The sequence below is a fragment of the Pelobates fuscus genome, chromosome 9, assembly GCF_036172605.1.
Source record: "Pelobates fuscus isolate aPelFus1 chromosome 9, aPelFus1.pri, whole genome shotgun sequence".
Taxonomy (NCBI): domain Eukaryota; kingdom Metazoa; phylum Chordata; class Amphibia; order Anura; family Pelobatidae; genus Pelobates; species Pelobates fuscus.
Genome location: NC_086325.1, coordinates 51,556,592 through 51,581,524, shown reverse-complemented (window position 1 = coordinate 51,581,524; position 24,933 = coordinate 51,556,592). Strand labels below are relative to the sequence as shown.

At 38.1% G+C, this 24,933-nt stretch overlaps 1 protein-coding gene across 1 annotated transcript in view; it reads right to left on the bottom strand.

Moving 5' to 3' along the window:
• Positions 1-1,423: 1,423 nt before the first annotated feature.
• IL1RAPL2 (interleukin 1 receptor accessory protein like 2) overlaps positions 1,424-24,933 on the bottom strand; it is a 671,170-nt gene continuing 647,660 nt past the window's right edge. Inside the window, exons 9-11 of the mRNA XM_063431954.1 lie at positions 15,633-15,776; positions 14,866-15,036; positions 1,424-2,967 (exon numbers count right to left, since the gene is read on the bottom strand). Coding sequence (XP_063288024.1) covers positions 2,270-2,967; positions 14,866-15,036; positions 15,633-15,776 — 1,013 coding nt within the window. The 3' untranslated portion in view covers positions 1,424-2,269. The remainder of the gene's footprint in view (positions 2,968-14,865; positions 15,037-15,632; positions 15,777-24,933) is intronic.

The window sequence follows — 24,933 nt, the reverse complement described above, 5'->3', positions numbered from 1 at the left end:
AATAAAAGATAAACTATACTGTTTTTAAAGGTCTTGTGCCAGTACTTTTCCCGGTTTATTTGTGTGTAAATATCATGTCTTATTGAATAGCATATTCTTTTGGTTAGTTACTTTCCCATTAACCTTTCCTTAAATAATCTCTATTGCAATGAGGCTTTGTGTTCCTGTTCTAGCTCATTTATCCTATTTAATAACTCCTCTCTATTCATCTCCTTCTCAATAAAGGAGCCCAGGGCAATTAAAAAATCTTTCCTAAAGTTTGACATTAAACCATCAGACAGCTCCAGGACACTCTAAGCAACATGACTGTTCTAATTAGCTGTAGGGGTTATGGTACTTAGATTGTCCCTTAAAAAAACAAACAACAAACACCAATGGCTTTATCTCCAACTGTCCCATTTCACATCCAGAAGACTATTATTTGTAAAGCAAAAATCTACAAGAAGTTAAGATGACACCTTTATTAGCAAACTGGTTTTATGGGTCACTTATTTCTCAGCTCAGGCATCAATGTGACAGCGTAATAATGAAAACTTGAAAATACAACTTTACATTGAATAATATGTATTTCATCTCTACACGCATATTCCCACTTCAACGGAGTTCTATAAATGTTACCTGAACTCAAGAGGCCCAGAGACAAGTTCTGTGTGCTCTGGTTGTGGGTGATTATCACTGCAATTGTATATAAACAATCAACACATCTGGAAACGGTATTAGCTCTTGTTACTTTTGGAGTATTGCTTATGGTCAGTTCTATTGCTGGCATTTTGTATAGTGTCTTATTCACATCGATCATGCCAAATTACAACACAACCTCCAGGAAAATCAAATAATTAAAATTCAGTCGTATTGAGACTTCGGAAAAGGAATTTTGTAAACCAGAAGTTCTAAAGTGGAGGGGAAATAAAAGTGAACCCCAATAAAACAATTGCATGTAACAATGACTACTCTTTGCCTGTTGTGTGAAGATATAACGATAATAGGTAGACATGCTTTTAACAGACACTACTAATCAGAAATACAACGTTGTGCTTCATTTACACGAGTAGGTCTGATGTGCAGCATTAACCCAGTTAAAGCGTGGGCTGGATACAAGGAAAGGACAATCGGGTCGTGACCCAACAATCTAGAAATTAGAAGAGTGGGGTGAACTTTGTCATCACCTGGCCATTCATCTAGTGGGTTTTAGCTTTTTGACAGGTAACAGACATGTCTTCCAAATTTTTATTATTATAACTGAGTTGTTTGCCACCATGGCATGAGATGTATGGAGGTTTAAGTCCAGCTGAACCCATGAAGCGCGGAATTGATTTTAAACATATAAAGTTTCTTGAGCTAAATTGTTTTTGCCTAGGAACGTGCTTACACTACTCCTACTGAACATGAACTATATAATAATTTATATATTATTTTGGCCAAGGCTTGGGTGAGGGTTTTTTCAGAATTTTACTTTTTTGTTCTTTTAAAATTAATAAAAAGGTGTGGTTAGTGCTGTCGTATAGGCAAATAGGCAACATATATTTCAGTTTTTGATGAAGCCCTGCAGGCTACCATGTGTTCAAGACCTCCTGGTTTTATACATCAAACCCATCTCACAACACAGATATTGAGAATTTCATTGGGTAAGAGATGACTGGTGTAGAGCAGTATTGAACTCTAATCCAACCCATGCTCCCTACTAGAGAAATGTCGCTGTAGCTCTTGAGCACTAAGGGCCTTGAATATAACATCATTGTGCATTTTGCTTTTCAAAATGTATTATCTCAAGTTGCTTAAACCTTCACTCCACCATACAGTCTTCTTTACAAAGATTTCTCAATGTGCTATGACATTTGCATAAGTCATCTAAAATAAACTTACTATAATTCAGATTTTCTTTTTACTCAAATGTATTAACACTTTTCTTTTAAATATATATTTATATAAATATTCTGTCATCTCATACCGTACTCCAATCCATTGCAGATTGCAACAACTAATCTAAAATATTTATATCATAATGTTTTTTTTTCCTTTTTTCTTTTCAACAGATCAATAAAATTTTATACAGTAGATTTTTTTTTCTCTTTCTTTCTTTCTACGTTAAAACTAAAAAAAAACAGGACTCTTTAATATCAATATCCTGTCGATGTAAACAAAATGTTCAAGTACAAAACTGAGTAATTGTGCCAGTGCTTTGAAGCTCATTTCGGCACACCTGTGGTAGAACTTTAGTGTTCCATATAGAATTTTTCAAAGAGCTTGAAGATCGCAGATACAAAGTCATTTACCAGATATCACTGGTGAAGCTTAGTTCCCTTGAAGAAACTGGTATGAGTGTGCTGTTCCCCTGGAATTCTTGAGGGTCCTTCACTGCGTTGTTATGATTCTGTTGTCCATTTAACAGGGTTAAAGGTATGTTGCAATATGTGTGGTGATTGCCTAGAGATGCTACCGGCAAAGGTGAAGTAGACTTGTCAAACTCGTACGCTCTGCAGAAATGTCTCATTTGCATTGATTCTACAGAGTGAAAACCAGACAAATCTCCTTGACCTCTGCCCAAAGTTCCAGATGACCCTGTTACCGCAATGGGAGGCACAGTTTGCAGATCTCCAAAAAGGCTCTGCTCCCCGCTGTCTAGGACGTGCTGTCGTGATAGCACCTCTCGCTTTTTTGCAGGCATTTCATAGACTAAACGCTTCCAAAACTTTGAATTGATTTTACTGCTTTTTGGGCCATTCCACTTGATTAAAGACTGGTGCCTGATGGCATGCTTTAATGATTCCACTTCTTGATAGTTCACTTTATTTCTCAAATTAGTGCATTCTATCAGTATAACTTTGATTTCCCCACTGGTGAGCATGTTATGGAGCCGGCTGTCGAGCACAAAGATACTCCAGCCTCTTCGGATTACATAATCCGGGGTAAGGACAATGATTAATCTTCTACTTTGTTCAACGCATCTTGCAAGGTCTTCCATGTATGCTGGAATGAAAACGAGAAAGACAAACAGCAGATTATTGTATCACAGAGCATGACTAAGCTACATATGGAACATACTGTATTTAATGAAAAGTCACCATGTGTAATCTTGGTTCACAGATCAAACTCAATTCCTCACTTTTTGGACTCTTAGTTCAAAATGAGGAAAGGTAGCGTTGGGAGCGATGAGGTTCTTGTTGATATTTCTTCCTATGAGATCTTGTCGATCCACAATTGTTTTATTTAGCCATACTCTCACCAAATAAGATGTAAAATAGGAGAGTTGTCTGAGGGCTATCTGGTTTTATGGGGTTCATGAGTACCAAAAACAATAATCTGCTGTACTTCTATGTATTATTTTAGTGTTGTGGTGTAGAGTGTTGCTAAACTCAGGACACCTGTTACATTTAAGATTAAGTTTTCAGAAGGGTCTCTAATTATTTGGAATAGGTTACAGACCATAAGGCTACATACACGTTTGTTAAAGGACCACTATAGTGCCAGGAAAACAAACTAGTTTTCCTGGCACTATAGGGTCTTTGGGTCCCGTCCACCCTCATCTGCCAATCAATTCAATCAGTCCATAGGAAAGCATTTTTCAATGATTTCCTATGGACGTCAGGGTCTTCTCACTGTGAAAATCACAGTGAGAAGCGCGGAAGCACCTCTAGCGGCTGTCAATGAGACTAGAGTTTCTCTGAACTGCAGCTGCAGGGTTAACCCTAGATGGACCTGGCACCCAGACCACTTCATTGAGCTGAAGTGGTCTGGGTGCCTATAGTGGTCCTTTAAGATAATTTATTTTAGGAGTTAACCTTTCTCACTTTGTTGATTTAACACATAATCTGTTTCTGCTAGTGCTGTATTTAAATGGATATATATGCACTACTAAAATAATGTAAATGAAAGTCTTATGTACCTGGTTCAGTTGATTGCCTTTGTATAAGGCTTCTCAGATACTTTTCTTTAATATGATAAGCATTTAGAGCTGTATAGTGATATAATAAATTTGGAATGTGATGAATGTATAATAAACCAGAGATTGTGTCTGAAAAGCACGACTCCGCTTGTACAAATGCATTTTTACAATGCTTCAATTCTAAATAATGGATTCTCTAAAATGCTGGGGAAATAATTAAATTGCCAGTTGAACAGAGAACATCTTAGACATTTCTCCTACTGGGTGGCAGTGAGGACTTGATCAGATAGTGCCAATATAAGGCTTTAGAGAATAAATGTATCTACATGGCTTCTACTTAAACACAGGTTTTGCTGATTTTGCACATAAATACCCTCTTATGATCCATAATTGTGTCCCTAAAGACCCCGTGATTGGTCTTTAAATGGTCAATAAACGTAGGAGACATTCATTTCCTATGATCATATTGATATTTTGTATTAATGTATTTTAAACATTAATGCTTTAGACCAGTGGTTCCCAACCCAGTCCTCAAGTACACCCTAACAGTCTAGGATTTAGGGATTACCCAGTTGTGTCTAAGGTGTTTTTAGAAAAGTGTAATCCCTAAATCCTGGACTGGTAGGGGGTACTTGAGGACTGGGTTGGGAACCCCTGCTTTATATTAACGGAAAGAAAATGTTCATTATTGTAGAAAATTACTGGCTAAACATGGAGCAGAAACCAGTCCTTATTTGCAGGAAGTCCAGTTATGCTATAAAATGCTAAATGTTATGATAGGGAAGGTTTTAGGATAGCAAGGTATCCCTATTATGAGAAAGGATTAAGCCAGGGTTTCACCAAAAATCTAAATAAATCAGATGTATTCACAAAAACTAAGCACTGGACCTTTTAGGTACATGTGCAGAAAATAAGAAACATCTGTTATCTATTTTTTAGGTTAAAATCCCTAAGAGAAACACACCACTATCTAGAGGCTGACCTCTCATGATGATGTCATGAGGAGGAGGCATGAAAGGAAATGCACTTCTCCCAGATCTGCTGGGGAGTCTTGGAGAAGAGCAGAGGAGGTCCCGCCCCCTCCTCCTGACATCATCAGGAGTGCTGACTTCACACAGCTGCTGTGTGTTGGCTGCAGGGAGACGGGTAATAAGAACATCCGAGTCCCCAGCCAGAAACAGGGGATTCGGATTTTGGCGCCCTAAGGCCGCCTTATGGACGCCCTGGTCCTGCTCGTAAGATCATACATGGGCCTTTTTCTACATGTTTCCTCCAATGTTGGGATCAGAGAGACTGTGTATGTATAGAGGCATGCACATAGGAGACGGAGAGACGTGATGTATCGCTGATTCTCTATCCCCACATGGAGTGCAGCTAATGCATTATGGCTTAGGAAGAAATATGTGCTGCTGTCTACTACACTACCAGCAGTCCCTCCTGACTGTCACAAACGGGGTTGCAAGAAGGGTCTGCTTCCTAGAAGCCTATGTCTAAGGACCTGTGGGGCCAAAAATGTGTTTGGTGTTTAGTGTGACCTATTCCCCTTGTTACTTTTTGTTTTGTGTCAATTAAATCTGGACTCTGAGCGCTTGCAGTGATATTATTTCAATATTTTTCTAGCCCGTCCAATTGTCCAAGATATTTTAAATCGCTTTTTAATTTGATATTACTTTAGTTAGTAGCTGTTCAGTCTAACAAGAAAATACTAGTAATACACAGCCCCCTGGGGTATCCATGGCAAATAGGGGGCACCACATCTTGGGCATCAGCCCATAAACCATCCCTAACAATGCCTATTATCCTGCCCTACGAAATGGTAGAAAAATGGCTAATGGTTTTCCAGATCTCAAGAAGTCCTAGCAATATCGGACATCCTATTTATAGTTCTTTGTGTTAGACCAGTGGTTCCCAAACAGGGGCGTTGTGCGATATTTTGTGATTTAACTGTGCCTCCCTCTCCCCTGACGGCTCTGCAGGTCCGAAGGGGAGATCAACGATCTCCGTCACCGGCCCGCTGGCACTGTAATTCTGGCAGCCGGCAGGGGAGAGAGGAAGATTGCTCTAACATTCACACACTGTCCCTCCATAAACACACTGCCCCCCATCCATACACACTGGTACCCCTCACGCACATACTGCCTCAATCCCCTTCTACAGCTCCCATCCCGGCAGATCCCAGGTAAGTTGTCAAACTGTTCTTAAACAGTTTGACTACTTATTCTGGGAGGGCACTACTGGTACCATAATGACTACAAAGTGCTGCAGTGGTTATTTTTCCAGGATTGTTTCTTTAAATAATCTACCAGTGCCCCTCCCGAGATTAGGTTCTGGATCTGCGCTTGAACGGCAAGCATTTCTGCCGAACAGTGGCCCAGTATATGCCGCTGCGCTGTACATATATACAACCTAGAAAATGTTTTGACTTCGGGCGCCTTGGAAAAATATTAAACTATTAAGGGCGCCTTGAATCTAAAAAGTTTGGGAACCACTGGGGTGGACTGATCTCCTAATTGTTGGTGATCTTCAAGGATTAAACGATGGGATTTCATATAAACCCTTAAACCATAAGTAGTTTTTAGTTTTCCATTTTCAGTTCCATAAACATATATTAAGTTGGATGGATAGTGTTTGTTTTGTAGTTTTATTTTAAATCGGAACATTACTTTCAAAAAAATATATTTATAAATTGCGAGCCATACCAAGATTTTCTAAATAATTGCAATAATGGGCTTCAAACGTACCAAATATTTCATTGTATTTTCTTTTTCTTTTAAGCTATAGGCATTTCAATAGCTAGCAATGTGTTTTTGCAAAATACCTCTTTGATCCTGCAATTGCAGCAGTTAGATCATTTCACTAATTGCCTGCGATACATCCTTCTAAAGTGGTGTTTGTTTTAATGAGTTTGGCATGATAGAAGGTATGAAGGATGTATTGTGACTTTCATATTTTCAGTTGTTGCCAGCTAAAACGAGCTGTCACGCACTGCGCCAACAAACCTAGTTATATTGGTACTGTTCCTGATAGCCTTACACAGCCATTACACAAACAGAACAATAACACACCCTCGTGTGGCTGTAGTATATAATTACAGTCATGAACTAGACTTTGAAAAGGTTTATCCAATCACTTATTAAAGATACAGTAGATTACCATGCACTCTAATGACACCTCAAATTAGTATGTTCAAACTAAACTCTCCATGTGAACATTTTAACACAAACAACAATTTTCTGATGTCAATATAAATTGCAGGTATTGGCAGGTCACATTGTGCTCAAGCAAGTAGTCACATCTATTGGTAAGTATGTTTTACATTTAAAAATAAGAGGAGGGCTTATATTCAGGTCTTTTTAACCAGGGAACGAAAGTGAAATGCAATTAAGCATTACAGAAATATGCAATGTTTTTAAAGGGACACTCTAAGCACCATTACCACTGCATGTTCACAGATGCTTTAGGCAAACAGATGCTTTTCCTTTTCTTGGGCAATGTAAAACAATGCCATTTATGAGAAATGACAGTGCTTACGTTGGGCCAAGAACATACATCCAGTCTGTCAGATTGATATCCATTAGAATCACTTTCTCCTTCAGACCTTCGATCAAAGTTCTTCACTATTGGCTGCGTTATTGACAGCATAATGATGCAGAACGCCAATAATGCTTCTCACAGAGAAGCAATTGGTTCATTGCTTCTTTTAGAAAAGCTTTGGATTGGTAGATGGCAACGATTGCTGTATATGTGCGGTGGGTCCTCAATGCTTATCATTCTTTTTCTTCTTTTACATGGGGGTGTAATCTGTGATGATCTGGACTGACTGGGATTTTGTGTGTGTTGTTAAGTGTGTGTGTGGGTTGCTTGTAGTATTTGTGTGTGTGTGGTGGGGGGCTATCTGTTGTGTACAAGCGATTTACTGCCAATTACTGTACATGTATGTCCACTCTCTGTGATAAATGTGTGTGTGTAGTAGTTTGTGGGTGTGTGGCGAAGGTTGTTGTGTATACAGTGTGAGGTGTTTGCAAGGATGTTGGAGTGGGGCTCTTTCCTGAATAGAACTTATTAAAAACTTTTTTTTTTTTTTTGGCCAAGGAAGTTGTCAAATATTCAATCCTTGGTGGTAGATCTTGCAGTTTGCACCTTCCGTGGGTGCAGATTCCTTCTGCCTCTCATTCCAATCTGGCATTTTTCTGGTAAGACAAAGCAATGCAAGGCAATGTCCTTCATCACTGAGAAGCACCATATTGTAGAGTTCCATGTAGTGTCTGCACCAACTGGTGGTGCACACCACAAGCTCACTTGCGCTCCAGGCATTGGGACACTGTGCTGGCTGGGGAGATCCTCTGATCTCCCATTTGGGTCCAGCAGCTTCACGTGATTGGTTGTTTAGCCTTGAAATAGATTATAATACGAGGCATATTGTTCTATCTACATTCTCCAAAAGGTATGCCATCTATACCTCATTACCTCTGCTGCTACTAGCTGGGAAAACTGTCCTTCTAGCAAATTTAGTGTGGAAAGGAAGAGCAGCACACACAGCCCCTCATTACTAAAAATAAATCCATCTGTTGCTAGGGTAGAGGGAACCCAATAGACTAAATTGCCTATGTATACACTGGATGATAAAACTTATGAAAAAAGTTGCTTGAATTATAGTGCAGACAGGATGACATATCTAACCGAGGATGGCACAGGTGTTAAATGAAAGTCACTGAAATGGATGTATATTGTGAATGGGTTGTTATGTTGGACCGTTCCATAGTTTTTTATCTCGTTGTTGTAAAGCCCCCTTTCAGAGAGACAATATGATGAGCAGTTTTAGTGAGCCTTTGTTGACAATGAAAGAGAAGAGATTTTCAAAGTCCAGATGTAAGCACCTAAAAGTACTGATGGAAAATATTGATGGTATTGTTAAAACGCTTCTTCCACCTTTTTGTATCTATATATACCTTACACATGGGATTGTAGTAAAGAATTAAAAGAAGCAACGAGGTGAGACGCTTAAAATGTTGAATGTGATGGGGGCTTTTATATTTATAAATAACAGGGGCAATGTGCCATACTAATGAATTTTTCTCAGTTCTTCAAAATAGAAGGACTAACAGGCCAAGGGAACATTATATACGACAGAGAGATTTGATTAGTTATTCACGGGCTCTAGAATGCATGAAAAGAATTCTACGTTCTTTCAGATTATTTTTATCACAAAAGAATTATCCTTAACATTCGGGACAGCTAAAAACGCTCTCGTCATCAGCCCTGGGCAACCTATTATTATCATTCTTAACACAGCATTAAGTCTGCTAATATTTTTAGGTTTTGTCCATAACATGCATCCTACTTGTGATTTTGGAAAAGCAGATCAGGAAACTATTCAGTATGTTCTTCCTTGGCACATACACACTATAACAACGTGAAAGATTCTTGTTTCAATTAAACAAACACTGATCTGTAGCTTGAAAGTGTTTATTGAGAAGATATTCTGCTCAATCTCTGTTAAAGGTATAGCTCTTAACAACTAAGTTGTAGCTATGTTGGACAATTTTGTTCAATTACTAATTTTGTCTTTAAAAAAAAAAAAAAAAAACTATTTAACCCCTTAAGGACCAAACTTCTGGAATAAAAGGGAATCATGACGTGTCAGGCACGTCATGTGTCCTTAAGGGTTTAAAGTTAACGGCAGTACTCTTAGAGACTACTCCAGATTTTTACCCTTTAGTGGCATTGTGTATGTTAGGTTACATTTAATTATAATGATTGTACTAATGAGAGATTTTTTGACTATTAACTATCTATAGTAGAAAGGTAACAATTACATCTCCCATAAACTCTGGGAATGCTGTGAAACACTTCTTAAAGGGAGACTCTAATTATCAAAATAACGATCGTTAAATGAAGCAGCTTTAGTGCATAGATCATGTCCAGGAGTTTCAATTGTCAGCTGTTTATGAATTAAATTACTTTTATTTAAGCAGCCCTAGCCACACCTCCTCAGGGGGATGCTCACACAGCCCACATAAAAAAAAAAAAGTTTAATTATATAATTGATCTTAACCCCTTAAGGACGGAGGACGGAGGACAGTTCAGGACCGTCATCGGCATTTTTGCGTTGCCGACCGGTGACGGTCCTGAACCGTCCTAACCGTCCAATGTACTTACCCGATCGCCGTCGTTCCCCCGGCGGCGATCGGCGGTGCTCCCGGTGTGGGGAGACTGCCTGCAGCCCAGACAGTCTCCCCATGGCGGTTTAGGACCCCTGTGGCCATGTGATCGCCTCACAGGGCGACCACATGGTCACAATAGGTGTCCTAGTCTCTGCCTGCAGGGGGACTGTCTGTGCTGACAGGCAGTCTCCCTGCAACTGTAAAATCAGTGTAAAATAAAAAAAAAATTTAAAGTTATAGTTAATAAAAAAGGAAATATTATTATATATGTGTATATATATGATATATAGACATATATTATACCTATATAATATATGTCTATATATCATATATATAATGTCATGCTAAGTGTATTTTTATATTAATATGTACATATATTAATATAAAAATACACTTATAATTAATTTACACACGTATATATATAATATATATAATAACTATATATATTGTATATATATATTATTATAAAATACGAATAATAAATAATTTAAATTAAATTTAAAAAATTTAAAATAATAATAAAAAAAAAAATTATATATGTATACGAAATTTTATTCTAACTGTATTTTGATATTAATATATATATATTTATATCAAAATACACTTAGAATGAAATTGTATATATATCTATGTATATATAAATAAAAAGAATGCAAACTATTCATATGTCCATATGCAAAATTACATAAATAATTATATAAATATACACGTAGACTTCAAATATATAAATATGCATATATATTTAAATTCTACGTGCGTATTTATGTAATATTTTTACATAATTAAGTTATTTTATTGATTGCAATTTAAGGGACCTGCCTGCCAACCCAGGCCGAAAGTACAGAGAATTTAATTTGCTATCACTGTATTTTACCCTGTAACGTTCTACGACACCCTAAAACCTGTACATGGGGGGTACTGTTTTACTCGGGAGACTTCGCTGAACACAAATATTAGTGATTCAAAACAGTAAAACATATCACAGCGATGATATTGTCAGTGAAAGTGACTTTTTTTGCATTTTTCACACACAAACAGCACTTTTACTGATGATATAATTGTTGTGATACATTTTGCAGTTTTTAAACACTAATATTTGTGTTCAGCAAAGTCTCCTGAGTAGAACAGGACCCCCCATGTACAGGTTTTATAGCGTTTTTGAAAGTTACAGGGTCAAATATATGGGTCAAATATTTTTACATTGAAAATGGCCAGGTTGGTTACGTTGCCTTTGAGAGCGTATGGTAGCCCAGGAATGAGAATTACCCCCATGATGGCATACCATTTGCAAAAGAAGACAACCCAAGGTATTGCAAATGGGGTATGTCCAGTCTTTTTTAGAAACCACTTAGTCACAAACACTGGCCAAAATTAGCGTTCAATTTAGTTTTTTACTTTTTTCACACACAAACAAATATGAACGCTAACTTTGGCCAGTGTTTGCGATTAAGTGGCTACTAAAAAAGTCTGGACATACCCCATATTGAATACCCTGGGTTGTCTACTTTTAAAAAAATATGTACATGTGGGTTGTTATTTAGCAATTTATGACAGATAATAGTGTTACAATGTCACTATTGATACATTTTAAAAATGTATGTTTTGAAACCGCAATATCCTACTTGTACTTATAGCGCTATAACATGCAAAAATTAAATTACATGAGATTATATAAAATAATGGTATGTAAAGAAAGCCCCTTCTGTCCTGAAAAAAACAATATATAATTTGTATGGGAACAGTAAATGAGAGAGCGGAAAATTACAGCTAAACACAAACACCACAAAAGTGTCAAAAAGATGCCTGGTCGCAAATGTACAACATCGCAAAAAAAGTCCGGTCCTTAAGGGGTTAAAGCACAGTGTGTTTACTTTACAAGTTCTTATCTCCGGCTCTGTTGAATTTTAATCACAAACAGGAGGCTGCTGCAGTCTCTTGCAATAAGACCTCCTACATTAAGAACACCATGCAATAAAGGAGGTTTTAACATTAAACCTTTTTCAATAAGTCTGTAGGTAGGCTGTAACAGTCACAGACAGGAGAAGTGTGTCTCAAGCTGCATAAACAAAGCCATAAATCCTAAATGACAGAGAATTGAGTAGTGAGATTGCAGAGACATGAGCCATACACCAAAACGACTTCATCAAGCTAAAGTTGTGTAGGTCCCTTTAACCCCTTAAGGACACATGACATGTGTGACGTGTCATGATTCCCTTTTATTCCAGAAGTTTGGTCCTTAAGGGGTTAAGCAACAAGCTCCACAAGAGTCGTGATTGCCTAAGCCACTTCTTGATCAGTGTAGCACTTACTGCAAAATATGCAGTGTCTTGGGATTTCCAGCACATGCTGGGACAACAAAAGTCAAGATATTTATTTTCTCGATATTTTGCCAATAATATCTACCTCTGTCTCCATGGTGTCAATCGAGAAGGGGTTAAAAACCCTTTCATTCACTTAGCAGCAGTGAGGTCTCTATGCGCTGGATCGGGATCCTCTTCCAATGATGTAAATGATAGGGGAGACCTAATGCGCATGCATGGCAAGTAATACATTCACATTAGGGCTTCTCCATAGGAAAGCTTTAAATCAATGTTTTTCTATGGATTTTTTCAAGATGCTGGCAAAAACCTATCAGGATGTGGACTTCCAGAAAAATCGTTTCACGGACAAAACTCAGTGAAACACCAATAAGCGACCCTAGTGGCTGTCGGGATGACAGCTAGTAGAGGAGGAGTTAACCATGCAATATTCTCAGCCCTGCAATGTTAATTATTGCAGGTTTTAAGAGAACAGGGGCATTGCACCCAGACCACTTCAATGAGATGAAGTTATCTGGGTAACTTTAGTATCCCTTTAAAAAAACGGACACTCTAGCCTTTAACACCAGGGCTCCATAGATACGGCATCACTGCTTGCTTTTTAAAAATAAATCCTTTCATTGGTCCAAAGTAGTGAAAAATACAAAGCGCAGTATATACAGGATCTCAACTTGCTAAAATTTCAAGTTATGTGTTTCATGATTAACTAGCACTACCTCAAGACCACACTCCATGGATTAAAAATAATAAATATCAGCTCACCAAGCTCAAAGAATCTCCACTATAACAGAACGGAATGATCATGTCTCTGTAAATGACATGGTAGGTGATATTTAATGTTTTTTAAAACTTTATGTTAATCCTTTTTTTTTCCCTCTCTCATGTAATGTTCGTTAATACACATTTAAAAGAAAATTGAGTGCATAGTATTACAATCCAGTTCAGTTCATTAACCCCTTAGTGACCAGACCGCTTTTCAATTTTCTTACCGTTTGGGACCAGGGCTGTTTTTAAATGTTTGCGTTTAAATGAATAAGAGGAAAATTACAGCTACTGTACCCACACATATTATAGACCGTTTTTCTCGCCATTAAATGGTGTTTCTAAAGAAACCATTATTTTCATCATATTATATAATTTACTATAATTTTTTTTTAAAATAAAATTATGCCATTTTTTTTTTACTTTTTTCCCAACTTTGACCCCCAAAATCTGTTAAACATCTACAACTGCCAAAAAAACACCCATGATAAATAGATTCAAAATGTTGTCCTGAGTTTAGAAATACAAATGTTAACATGTTCTTAGCTTTTTTTTTGCAAGTTGTAGGGCTTATAAGTACAAGTAGGACATCTCCAGTCTGGACATACCCCAGTCTTTTTTAGTAGCCACTTAGTCACAAACACCGGACAAAGTTAGCATTTATATTTGTTTGTGTGTTAAAAATGCAAAAAAAAACCAATTATGAATGCTAATTTTGGCCAGTGTTTGTGACTAAGTGGCTACTAAAAAAAGACTGAACATACCCCATTTGCAATATCTTGGGTTGTCTTCTTTTGCAAATGGTATGCCATCATGGGGGGTAATTCTCATTCCTGGGCTATCATACGCTCTCAAAGGCAACATGGAAAGTTACAGGGTTAAATACAGTGCTAGCAAATTAAGTTCTCTGGACTTTCGGCCTGGGTTGTCAGGCAGGTCCCTCATATTGTAATCAATAAAATTACTTAATTATGTACAAATATTACATAAATATGCATGTAGAATCTAAATATATATATATATACATTTATATATTTGAAGTCTACGTGTATATTTATGAAATTATTTATGTAATTATGTATATGGAGATATATATTTCGTATTATTTTTATTTATCTATATATACATACAATTTCATTCCAAGTGTATTTTTATATAAATATATATATATTTATTATCAAAATACAGTTAGAATAAAATTACATATAAAAAAAGTATCTCTTTATTTACTTATTTACATTTTAGAATATATATATACACACACACACACACACGTGTGTAATTTAATTGTCAGTGTATTTTTATATTAATATATGTATATATATGACATTATATATATGATATATATATATATATATATATATATATATATATAGATTTTATTTAGTAACCTATTTCTATTCTATTTTATTTTAACAGAAGCAGGGAGACTGCCTGTCAGTTTAGGCAGTCCCCCAGCAGGCAGCACTATGGATGCCTATTGCGGCCATATGATTGCTCTTTCAGAGTGATCACATGGCCCGCGGGGGAATATCTGGGCTGTCAGGCAGTCCCCCCCAGACCGGAAGCAATGACAGCGATAGGGTAAGAGCATAGGACGGCTCAAGTTTGCCGCGGACGGTTCTTAAGGAGTTATTGAAAAAGTAATGTAAACATTCAGAGATATTCATTGTTCTGTTCTTAAGGAAATGTCAATCACAACAACTGTACCAGTAAAGCGTAAAAATGCTTAACTTACTCCCACTTGGAATCATATCCCGGTCTGGAATGAAGAGTTTATATCCATACTGTTTTTCTAGGATATCTGGGAGAATTTCCAAGGCAAATTGCTCCTCCTCCTTTGTTTCATTGTCTAGCGAATCGGGGTCCACTTTAGTGTACGAGAGGTATGCATCATATTCCTTATTGTCTTCAGGGGTGGAAAAAAAGCAAGATTACACATCTTTTAAAGCTTTATTACTTACATTTCTTACTATAAAACAGGGATGCCCAAATGGTGGATACCCAGAAGTTGTGGAACTCCAACTCTCATGATGCTTTGCATGCATTTAGAATGACAAAGCATCACCTTCTGTGCTCCCCTTCTATAAAACATTTCAAAAGTGTGTATAATATTATCGATTACACCCCCCCCCCCAAACCAAATGATAGAGACGGGGGAAAACAAATTAGGCACGCTTATCCTCCTCCTTACGCACGCACGCACACACCTTGCACTAACACCGAGTGCGCACACACTCTGCCACTGTAGTAATATACTGTGCTGGTTCCATGGTTCAAAGGATGACCTTGTTTGTATTGTCTTATGATGTCTGTTGTGGTAGTCTGGATTTCTTCCTATGCCTGGCTTTCATACTACAGTGTCTACCAAGCAGGATTAAAGACTGGGAGTAGGAGGGAAAATATGAAAGAGGGTGGCCATGCAAGGAAGGTAATGGTGTCCTATCTTTCCTGATAATGACAGTAGGAGTGGATTGTCTTCTCCAGTGAAGCAGTGTGACTCACCTTCTGCAGCTTCGTCACTTCCAAAGTTTTGTCTGTAGAAGAGCATTAGCTCAATGTTGTAGCATTTATAGATTGTCACAAACATAATAAATACGAGAAGGATAGCACCCAATCCACCAGCCAGTTCAATGTTATACTTTAAACCTAAGACAAAAAAAACCACAATAAAAAAAAAAAAAGATTATTTTAAAAACTAAGAACATCACTTCTTATGCACTTTATATAAAGTTGTTGTAGTCATGGCGTTTTCAAGCCATAAGTCTCTTGACCCTTTATCTCTTAGAGCTATTAAATGCAATGCTAAATGATTCAACAAAGTTATAAAAAGTATTTTAAATATTTAAAATCGCAGTTCTTTTCCCACAGAGCTATGCCATAATCTTATGGCATGCTGCAGAAATATTATGGGATGCTAGGCATAAAGAGCAATTGTGGAATACAGTTTTAGAAGAGCAGTCGCTATGGAAACTGGTTGAATTGGAACTTTATGGAATATTTATACTTAACCCTCTTAATTGCTTAGTGCAGAATACACATCCTAAAGCATGAAATGGCTAAATGCCTGTTACATTTTTAAACAAATGCTAAAAACAAATCCATATCGACACATGCAGTAATCACGAAAACAAAATTTAAATCAGTTTCTCTCTCTTCTTTTCAAATTCTATGTGGAACAACAGAATATATAAGCCACATAGAAGATGCTAAATAAACTTCTACAATAAAGAAACTTTTTTTTGTTCACAACATTTATGCAGTTAGCCAAAGTAAGAAAAAAAGATCCTTCCAGTGGAAATGTATTTCTCTTAAATAGTACTAAACCTTACTGACTTGCACAAGATGGTTCTGCTATTACCATCTATTCTGCCTGAATGAATAACATAGTTTGCGAGATTTTTTAATCAGCCAAATCCAATAACCGTTTAGATAATCTCTGAAAATGTTCATTTTTCAGAAATTAACAGGCTTGAAACGGTACGCTCCTTTTCAAGATTGTTTTACGAATGAAAAGTAACTGATTGGCTGAGAAAGGCCAACTGACACCCTCAGCCAATCAGTGGCACCCCTGCATGATACTGCAAAAGTCTTCCGGTTTTAGAATTCAAGCACGCAGTAGTACAGTCTGGTAGAGAGATCCAGCACTGGGACAAAGACTTTGGGATTAAATGTTTTAACCCCTGAAGGTGAGTCAGTGCCAGGGACCTCTTGGCACCATAACAACTTATTTTCGATGAAACATAAAATGTGACGGCAGATAAGAACCATTCGGCCCATCTAGTCTGCCCAATTTTCTAAATACTTTCATTAGTTCTTGGCCTTATCTGATAGCCTAATGCCTATCCCATGCATGCTTAAACTTCTTTACTGTGTTAACCTCCCTCACTGTGTTAACCTCTACCACTTCAGCTGGAAGGCTATTCCATGCATCCACTATCCTCTCAGTAAAGTAATACTTCCTGATATTATTTTTATGAAGTTGTTACATTGCACAAACTGGTCCTTTAAGCAGATCCTCTACACTAAAGGCATCATTCTGTCAAGTTTACACTGATAACAGACAGCGAGGCTGCATATTCAACATCAATGATTATTTAATAAGGCATCTTCTTACTTCCTTAGCCAGACCCAGACCCAGACCTACATCACTGTTAAAGATTTCTCCAAGTGAATTTAATGGCGGCGTTCAACTAAATCTCCTGGAAACATTTGTATTACCAAAACTACACTGCTACGACTTACCATGTTACATTCTATAGGAAGCACTCTATCATAAAGGGAAATCAAATTGCTTTAAATCCAATACTCAATGAAAAACTACCTTCTTACAACGTAACCGTGTCCTTATTAAGCAACTAAATTTAAAGCAAGGGTATCAACACTGGAAATAAATAAATCACATTGATTGTAGAGCAGCTTTTTCATATTTTGCACCAATGTATCTTGTTTTAAAATTAAATATCCAGAGGCCCAGAGATCAGATTTAAAGAAACACTCTGGATCTCTAAGGCAGTTTAGCTCGCTGAAGTGCTGTATGTGGAAATCGTATATCTTTTTTTTCCCCCCATTGTACCAAAAGTGCAGATTTCCAAAGAAATTGGCACGTTTATAAATTGATCTTGTTACAGCCCCTGCCCGTCAACCGATCCTTTTACTTCCTGGGTAGCACAGTGGAGCTAAATTTAAGAGGCACCAATTGCAAGAGCACCTGCATTGCAAAGACTCCTCATTGAGCTGCATTAGGAAGTCTGTGATTGGACAGCCACAGAATGTCTGGATGGAGTTAGAAGGGGAGGGTTTGCAAAGGCAGCAGACAAGAGAACTGCAGCATTTGCAAGCTCTTTTTAACCCCTTAAGGACACATGACATGTGTGACATGTCATGATTCCCTTTTATTCCAGAAGTTGGTCCTTAAGCGGTTAATATACCCCAGTGAAATAATATGCATAGTTAAAGGGATTCTATAGTGTTAGGAGTATAAATCTGGTCCCCACCCCTTGTGGAACATAATGGGTTAAAAATACTTTATTTACTCACCCCATTTCCAGTGTTGATGTCCCTTAGTGCTGGGTCGGCACTCTGCCTCCTCCAAAGTCATCCAAAGGGGGAGCCTAAAGCACATGTGTGGCGAGCGCTGCAAGCTCATTATGCCATCCCAAAGGAAAGCACCAACTCAATGCTTTCCTATGGGGATTTCACTGGCGTTGGATGGCCTCATGCAGAGCATCTTCTAGGCGACTAGAAATCTGTTAGCATCCAGGAAGTGCCTCTAGTGGCTGCCTTAGTCCTGCATGGTAATCATTCCAGTTTCTCTAAACCAGAAATGATTTACATAGCAGGACTAAGGGGAACAGGAACAGTGCACCCAGACCACTTTAGGAAGCTGAAGTGGACTGGCTGACTACAGTGTCCCTTTAAATGCATGCATGTTTTCATTTGGAGTACATCTACTAAACAGTGAATTTTGTTTTTTTTTACATTTAAGCAGTGGAGTGTCCCTTTAAGATATCAGTGAATTGATTATATGATCTACACAAACACAGAAGCAAAAAAATAATGAAATGTATAATCTGTTTCAGCAAATGAATCCATTACATTTCCTCCTCTGCTTCCTGAACAGACTGATTTTATTATGCAATGATCATGCTATTTACATTATGTAACACACATTATCCTAAATGTAAAATAAGTACCAATCAGCGCTCATATAAACACGTCTTGTATAAATACACCAAGCAGCACACAATCATTTGCATCACCATCTGATGTTGACTGCCAAGCAGTACAAGAATCTTAGCCATACTTGTTGAGCTGTGCTCTCGCTGCAGTTTGCCAGGTGTACATGTAAATGTACTTTCTTTTTCTGGCCTCTGCTGCTAATTATGTTTTGAATCAAGAACAAGGGTGTTATTGCATCTAATCTGACAAGCCATTTGGAAATGACGTGCCCTGCATCCTGACAAGCTTTTCTTACTGCATTGTTTTTGTGATGATCTATACCGTTTTTTTTTTTTTATGTAAGATAACTAATAATGTTCTTATTTGGTAAGAGTTACAAGGTAGCCATTGTTAATCCTGTGGTTTAGCTTGTCTGTGATGTGAACATTCTGTGTTATATTGTGATTAGGGTGTGATCTATACACCCAAACTGCTTCATTAAGCCAAAGTTGTTTTGGTGACTATAGTCGCCAAACCCTGGGAGCGGATACATTGTCCATGGATTAGTCTTTAACACACCTAAATATAAAACCGCGCCATAGCATAGGTTGGAGATTAAATCTACAGCTCTGTAATCTCAGGGGAACACATATTGTTCAGAAAATGTGGGACCTTGACATAAGACCATCTTATTTAGATTCTCAAATGGCAAGCATCTTATCAGCTCTGCAATCTAACATAGGGCTGAACTGTAGTTCTAGAGAAGGGTAATTGAGACCTTATCACATTCATCTGCAGTTTTTCAACTCGTAATAAGCTATTTCATAGTTTGGATTTAATTACTGTAGTTGAAGACTTATTGGGAGTCTAGATATTTTGGTTTGCATATCAAATCCAAAGCCTATATTTTACTATGCTATATTTGACTACATTTGGGGGGACGATATAAGGTTCTCCTCCAGTTTTGGTAACTAAAGCCCCCACTAGCCAACAATGGGTGCAGGCATGGTGGAACACTATGTCCCCATTGTTTTATTATGTTAATTACAGTCCCACTGTGTGGGCAAGGGTGCAGATAATTTTACAGCCCTCACTCTATGCTCACAGGTAGGGGGGGGGGGGGGGGGGGAGGGGAGGACAACGCCTGTGCCAGGTCTGCCATGTATTTTAATAGAGACTGCTCAGCAATAGCTGCAGAGTAACTTGTTTTTATTATAGTAAGCAGCTGCTGACTTTCAGCCTTTAACAAAGCACATGTGTTGGTTGTTTTATTGCAAACAACAAACCAATTTATTGGATTTGGCTGCTGAAAATTCCAGCTGGCATTAAATACATTTATCAACTGTTTAGAGTTTAATGAATTAAATTGAGGCCTAGGCTACGTATCGCCTTGTTACTCTACCAGCTATTGAACTATTAACATTTTGTGGTATCCTCAGGCAGGTGGCATCAGTGTACACCCCTATACATTTCACCACGCTTTCCTGTACAGTGTCCAGGCTCAATCACTTCTTTCAGGGTACATGCTTCTCTGCGTCAAAAAAACCCATGCCAAGCTCCCAAACAAATGCCTTGTTTGCCTCATGTCCTGGGGCTGTTCTTCTTAGGGCCCCCCCGAGGTGCTAAACTACTAATATTCTAGCCAGGCGGCAAGGAAGCGCTGTCCTCCACTCTTCTTGCTCTCTCACGCTCTGTGAGTGTAGCTGTCAGTGTGTGTCTGCCAGAGTGTGTAAAATCAGTGAGGATGGGTATGTGTGTGTCTGTCATTTTATGTGTATCTGAGAGTGTGTGTTTGTCAGTGAAAGTGTGTGTTGGTTAAACAGTGTGTGTGCTAATGACTATATGTGTGTGCCAATGACTGTGGATCTGCAACTGAGTGCATGTATCAATGAGGGCCTGTCAGGGCCGGTGCAAGGAATTTTGTCTACACAGGCGAAGGAGTATTTTGCCGCCCCCCCCCCCCCCCCATACATTTTTCTTGCAGTTTCTAAAATGTTTTAGAGGTGTGACAAAACACTAGATTGTAAAGATATTTAGATAGATAAACACTTTTTTTTAAAGAGATAAAGCCATTTGACAGCCACTAGAGATGTCCTTAGAAGCAAATGTAAACTCTGCCTTTTCTTATGAAATGCAATATTTACATCTGTCAGGCTGCAGGGACAAGCTCTTTTAACCAAAACCACTCCATTACGTTATAGTTATGTTATATATTTAACATGTGTTTTTTTGTTTGTTTTTTTGAGAAAAATAAGAACAAATTTGTGGTTTTGTAAAGTATATTTTATTAACATTTATTCAACAAAACAAAAATTATAAAACAGAACAATAATAAATAATAAATTCAAGTGCATGTAAACTGCAATAACTATTACTCAAACTGCATGACGTAGTGCAACTAGTATCAAGGTGCTTTAATATCAACATAATTACTATAAATAACTTTTATACAATGAATAAAACTGTACGCTTTAGGCTTCTGCAAGTGCAAATTCACCTAAAGTGCAAAGTGCTTTAACAGATATTGCACACAAACAAAGTGAGAATGGTAGCCTACAAAAACTTAACCCTTCTTGCTTTCGCATTTACAAAATCATGAAGCAGAGTTTTAAAATCAATCTCTTTTGCAATCTGATTTTCAATGGAAATCATTGCAAGTCCCACCAATCTCTCTTGAGACATAGAGGACCGAAGATAATTTTTTGAAAAGCTTCGCTCCCCAGAGGCTACAGATATTGGCAATGTCAACAATATGCGAAGTGCAATAGACACATTGGGAGCAAAGCCATTTTTAAGTGCATAGGCTAGAATCTGACTGGGTGTCATTGTAGGCCTCAAGATAGGAGCCAATATTGTAAGTTCCTCACAAAGTTGTGCTCCATCCAGGTCAGCATCTCCTGATTTATCATCAGTCAAAATATTCTGCAAGTCTGTACAGTACTCCATAACTGCTTCCCTTGGTACATCCTTAAGTTTTTGTATAGTATAAAGAAACTGGAAGTGCTTACTGTGGTGCTTAATTTGCTCAAATCTCTCATCAAGAGAATTACTACATACATCCAAAATGCTGTAAAAGCACTCAATTTTAAATTTTTTTGCAGGATCACAAATCGGATCATCTGGTGCTTCATAACAAAACATCCTCTTTTTCTTAATTTGTCGCACAATAGGAGGAAACACAGGATCTATTTCCATCTCCAATGATAGGTCTTTTGCCTCTACCAGTAAATCTTCAAACCCTTTATCAGAACGATAATTCTTCAAAAAAGTGGTTGTGGATTCCAGAATATCTATAACATCTGGAAGATACATACTTCTACTTTGGAGAAGTTTGCTAACAAAGTTTATTCTATTTAAGATGTTGTACCACAACACAATAAGACACAAAAATTTAAAGTTATTCAGTTCTTTTGAAAGCGATTCAGCATCAGACCGTGCCATTGCCGTGTGAGAGTTCTCTCTTGAAATTTCAGAGAGCGCATCAAAAATTTCTCCAACCTGGAACCTAAATGGGCGAATAGCATCTATTCTTGAAGACCATCTGGTGTCAGACAAAGGTTTAAGTGTAAGTCTGCCAATGTGCTTCTTCAAGACATTCCATCGAACTGTGGATCCTGACAAAAACACATAGATTTTCTGTACAATAGAAAAGAAGGTTGCAGCATCCCTGCATGACATGGCTGCATCATTCACAACTAGATTTAATGTATGAGCGCTGCAGTGAATATAAAAGGCACGCGAGTTTAAATCCAGGATTCTTTTCTGAACACCTTGGTGTTTGCCCTTCATATTGGATCCATTATCGTATCCTTGTCCTCTCATATCACCAACTGGGATCTTAAATTTTTCAAGTTCAGACAAAATTGCCTCAGTTAAACCTTCCCCAGTTGAACTTTGGATTTGGATAAAACCTAGAAATTTTTCCTCAATACAGATCTCTGGTTCAGCAGTTGGAAACTTGCCTTCCTTGATAGACACAAATCGAACAATTATAGTCATTTGTTCAATTAATGTAATGTCTGGTGTGCAATCAAGTATTATAGAATAATACTTTGCATTTTTCAACAACTGCAGAATGTGTTTTATGATTTCTTTCGCTATAAGGCTGATGAGTTCGTTTTGAATGTCTTTCCCCAAATAATGTTGGAAAATTTCCTTATTTTTTATTCTTTTCAAATGTTCCTGCATAACGGTGTCGAATGTGGCTAGCATTTCCACAAGTTGCAGATAATTCCCATTATTGTCACTGTATAATGTATCTCTGCTACCTCGGAAAGCCAAACACTGGCGACCAAGATATTTTACTATGCCTATAAGGCGCTTAACAACATCTTGCCAATGTTGTGTTTCAGTTGCCAACAATCTCTGGGAAGCTGCATCTATTGTTTTTCCACAACCAAATCTTCTCGAGAGTTCATTCCAGTCTCTTACAGCGACAAGATGAGAGTTAGACTTTTCATGAATGGAAAGATTTTGAGATAAGTTTTTCCAGTCATCATAACCTCCACGTGTCAAACTTGTAGTGATTTTAGTTGCAAATAGCTTACAACAAAAGCAAAATACTTTGTTCAATTTGACAGAATAAACCAGCCAGTTTCTAAAGGTTTCTTCTCCGTTTGGCAGCCGTCGCTTGTAATTGGCTTTAGTGAAACGTCTATTCACTGCATCTTTGGGGAAAATGAAATTAGTTTTTTGCTTTGCAGGACCTTTCCTGACAAGAGCATCCCTTAGTGAGGTGGTGAGAACAGCTGGCCAATTAGCTGGATCAGACAAATCCAGTATTGCCAAAGAAGTAGATTGTTCCTCCTGCTGCAGTTCCTCTCTTTCTTCTTCGTCATTTGATTCTTCTGGGTCAATAGTCTTCTCAAGGTAGACAGAGTGTGATGATGTGGAAGGTTGCTCATCATCTTGTTGTTCTGGTATTTTTCCAGTATTTGCATCATCTACCTTAACAGCCTCTTGGACTGTGATGGGCTGTTTGAATGATGATGATGAAGATTCATCGATATCGATTAGCACGGGTTCGCTTGCAACATTGGAAACGGGTTCTGATGCAGCAGTATCTTGCTTTCTCCTTTTGTGAGAAGTCAAGTACTCCTTTAAAGCTTCAGACATCCGCTTCCCAGCTTTCTCTTTTTCTGCTCGTCTTTGTCTGAACACTGCCCCTGATGATTTCTTTTCCTTAAATAGTTTCGGCATTTTGATTATACTTTTCCAGCTATGTAAAGAATAAGAATGAAGTTTAATTTCACACACACACAATTAGGAATTTTAACATTATAAGGAAAAGTGAAATTTCATCCATAGGTCAACCTGCCTTCCTCGCTCTGGTCATGTTCCTTGATGCAGGTTCTTTCCTTCTCTGCAGCAGCCAGAACAGGCCAGCCTTGTCCAAACCGTTCCTTCCTTTCATTGTGTTTCTCTCAGAGTATCTGCTTTGCTTCTCCACCAACTCAATAATCCCTCAAAGTTCAAACCTGCTTGTTGCAGGGCTTGACAAATTTGTTTGCGATCTAGGAGCCAGCTAACTATAGTCACCAGAACCACTATAGCTTAATATTCTGGTGTCTAAAGCCTGCCCATGCAGGCCTTTAAATGTAAACACTGCATTTTCAGAGAAAAGGCAGTGTTTACATTGCTGCCTATTAACACCTCTAGTGACAGTCACTCAGATGGCCAGTAGAGGCGATTCCTAGTTCAGTGCTGCACAGTGTGCATCTTTCCGAGTAGATTGTTGCAGTGCAACGTTTTGCAGCACATTTACAATGGACTTACCAATGCTCCAATGCATGTCATGTGTCCTTAAGGGGTTAAAGGGACACTGTAGGCACCCAGACCACTTCAGCTCATTGAACTGGTCTGGGTGCTGTGTCCCTTTTGCACGTAGGAAAACTGCAATGTTTACATTGCATCACTAAGTCTGCCCTCAGTGGCTGTCTACCAAAAGGGACGCTTCTGGAATTGAAACAGACTTTTGGTCCGTTATCTGATGCTGGACGTCCTCAAGCTCTGCATGAGGACCTCCCGCGTCAGATTTTTCCCCATAGGAAAGCATTGAGTCAATAATTTCCTGTGGGGAGGTCTAATGTGCACTCGGCATTTGCTGTGCGCATGTGCAGTAGACCCCGCTAGGCGCTGCGCTGAG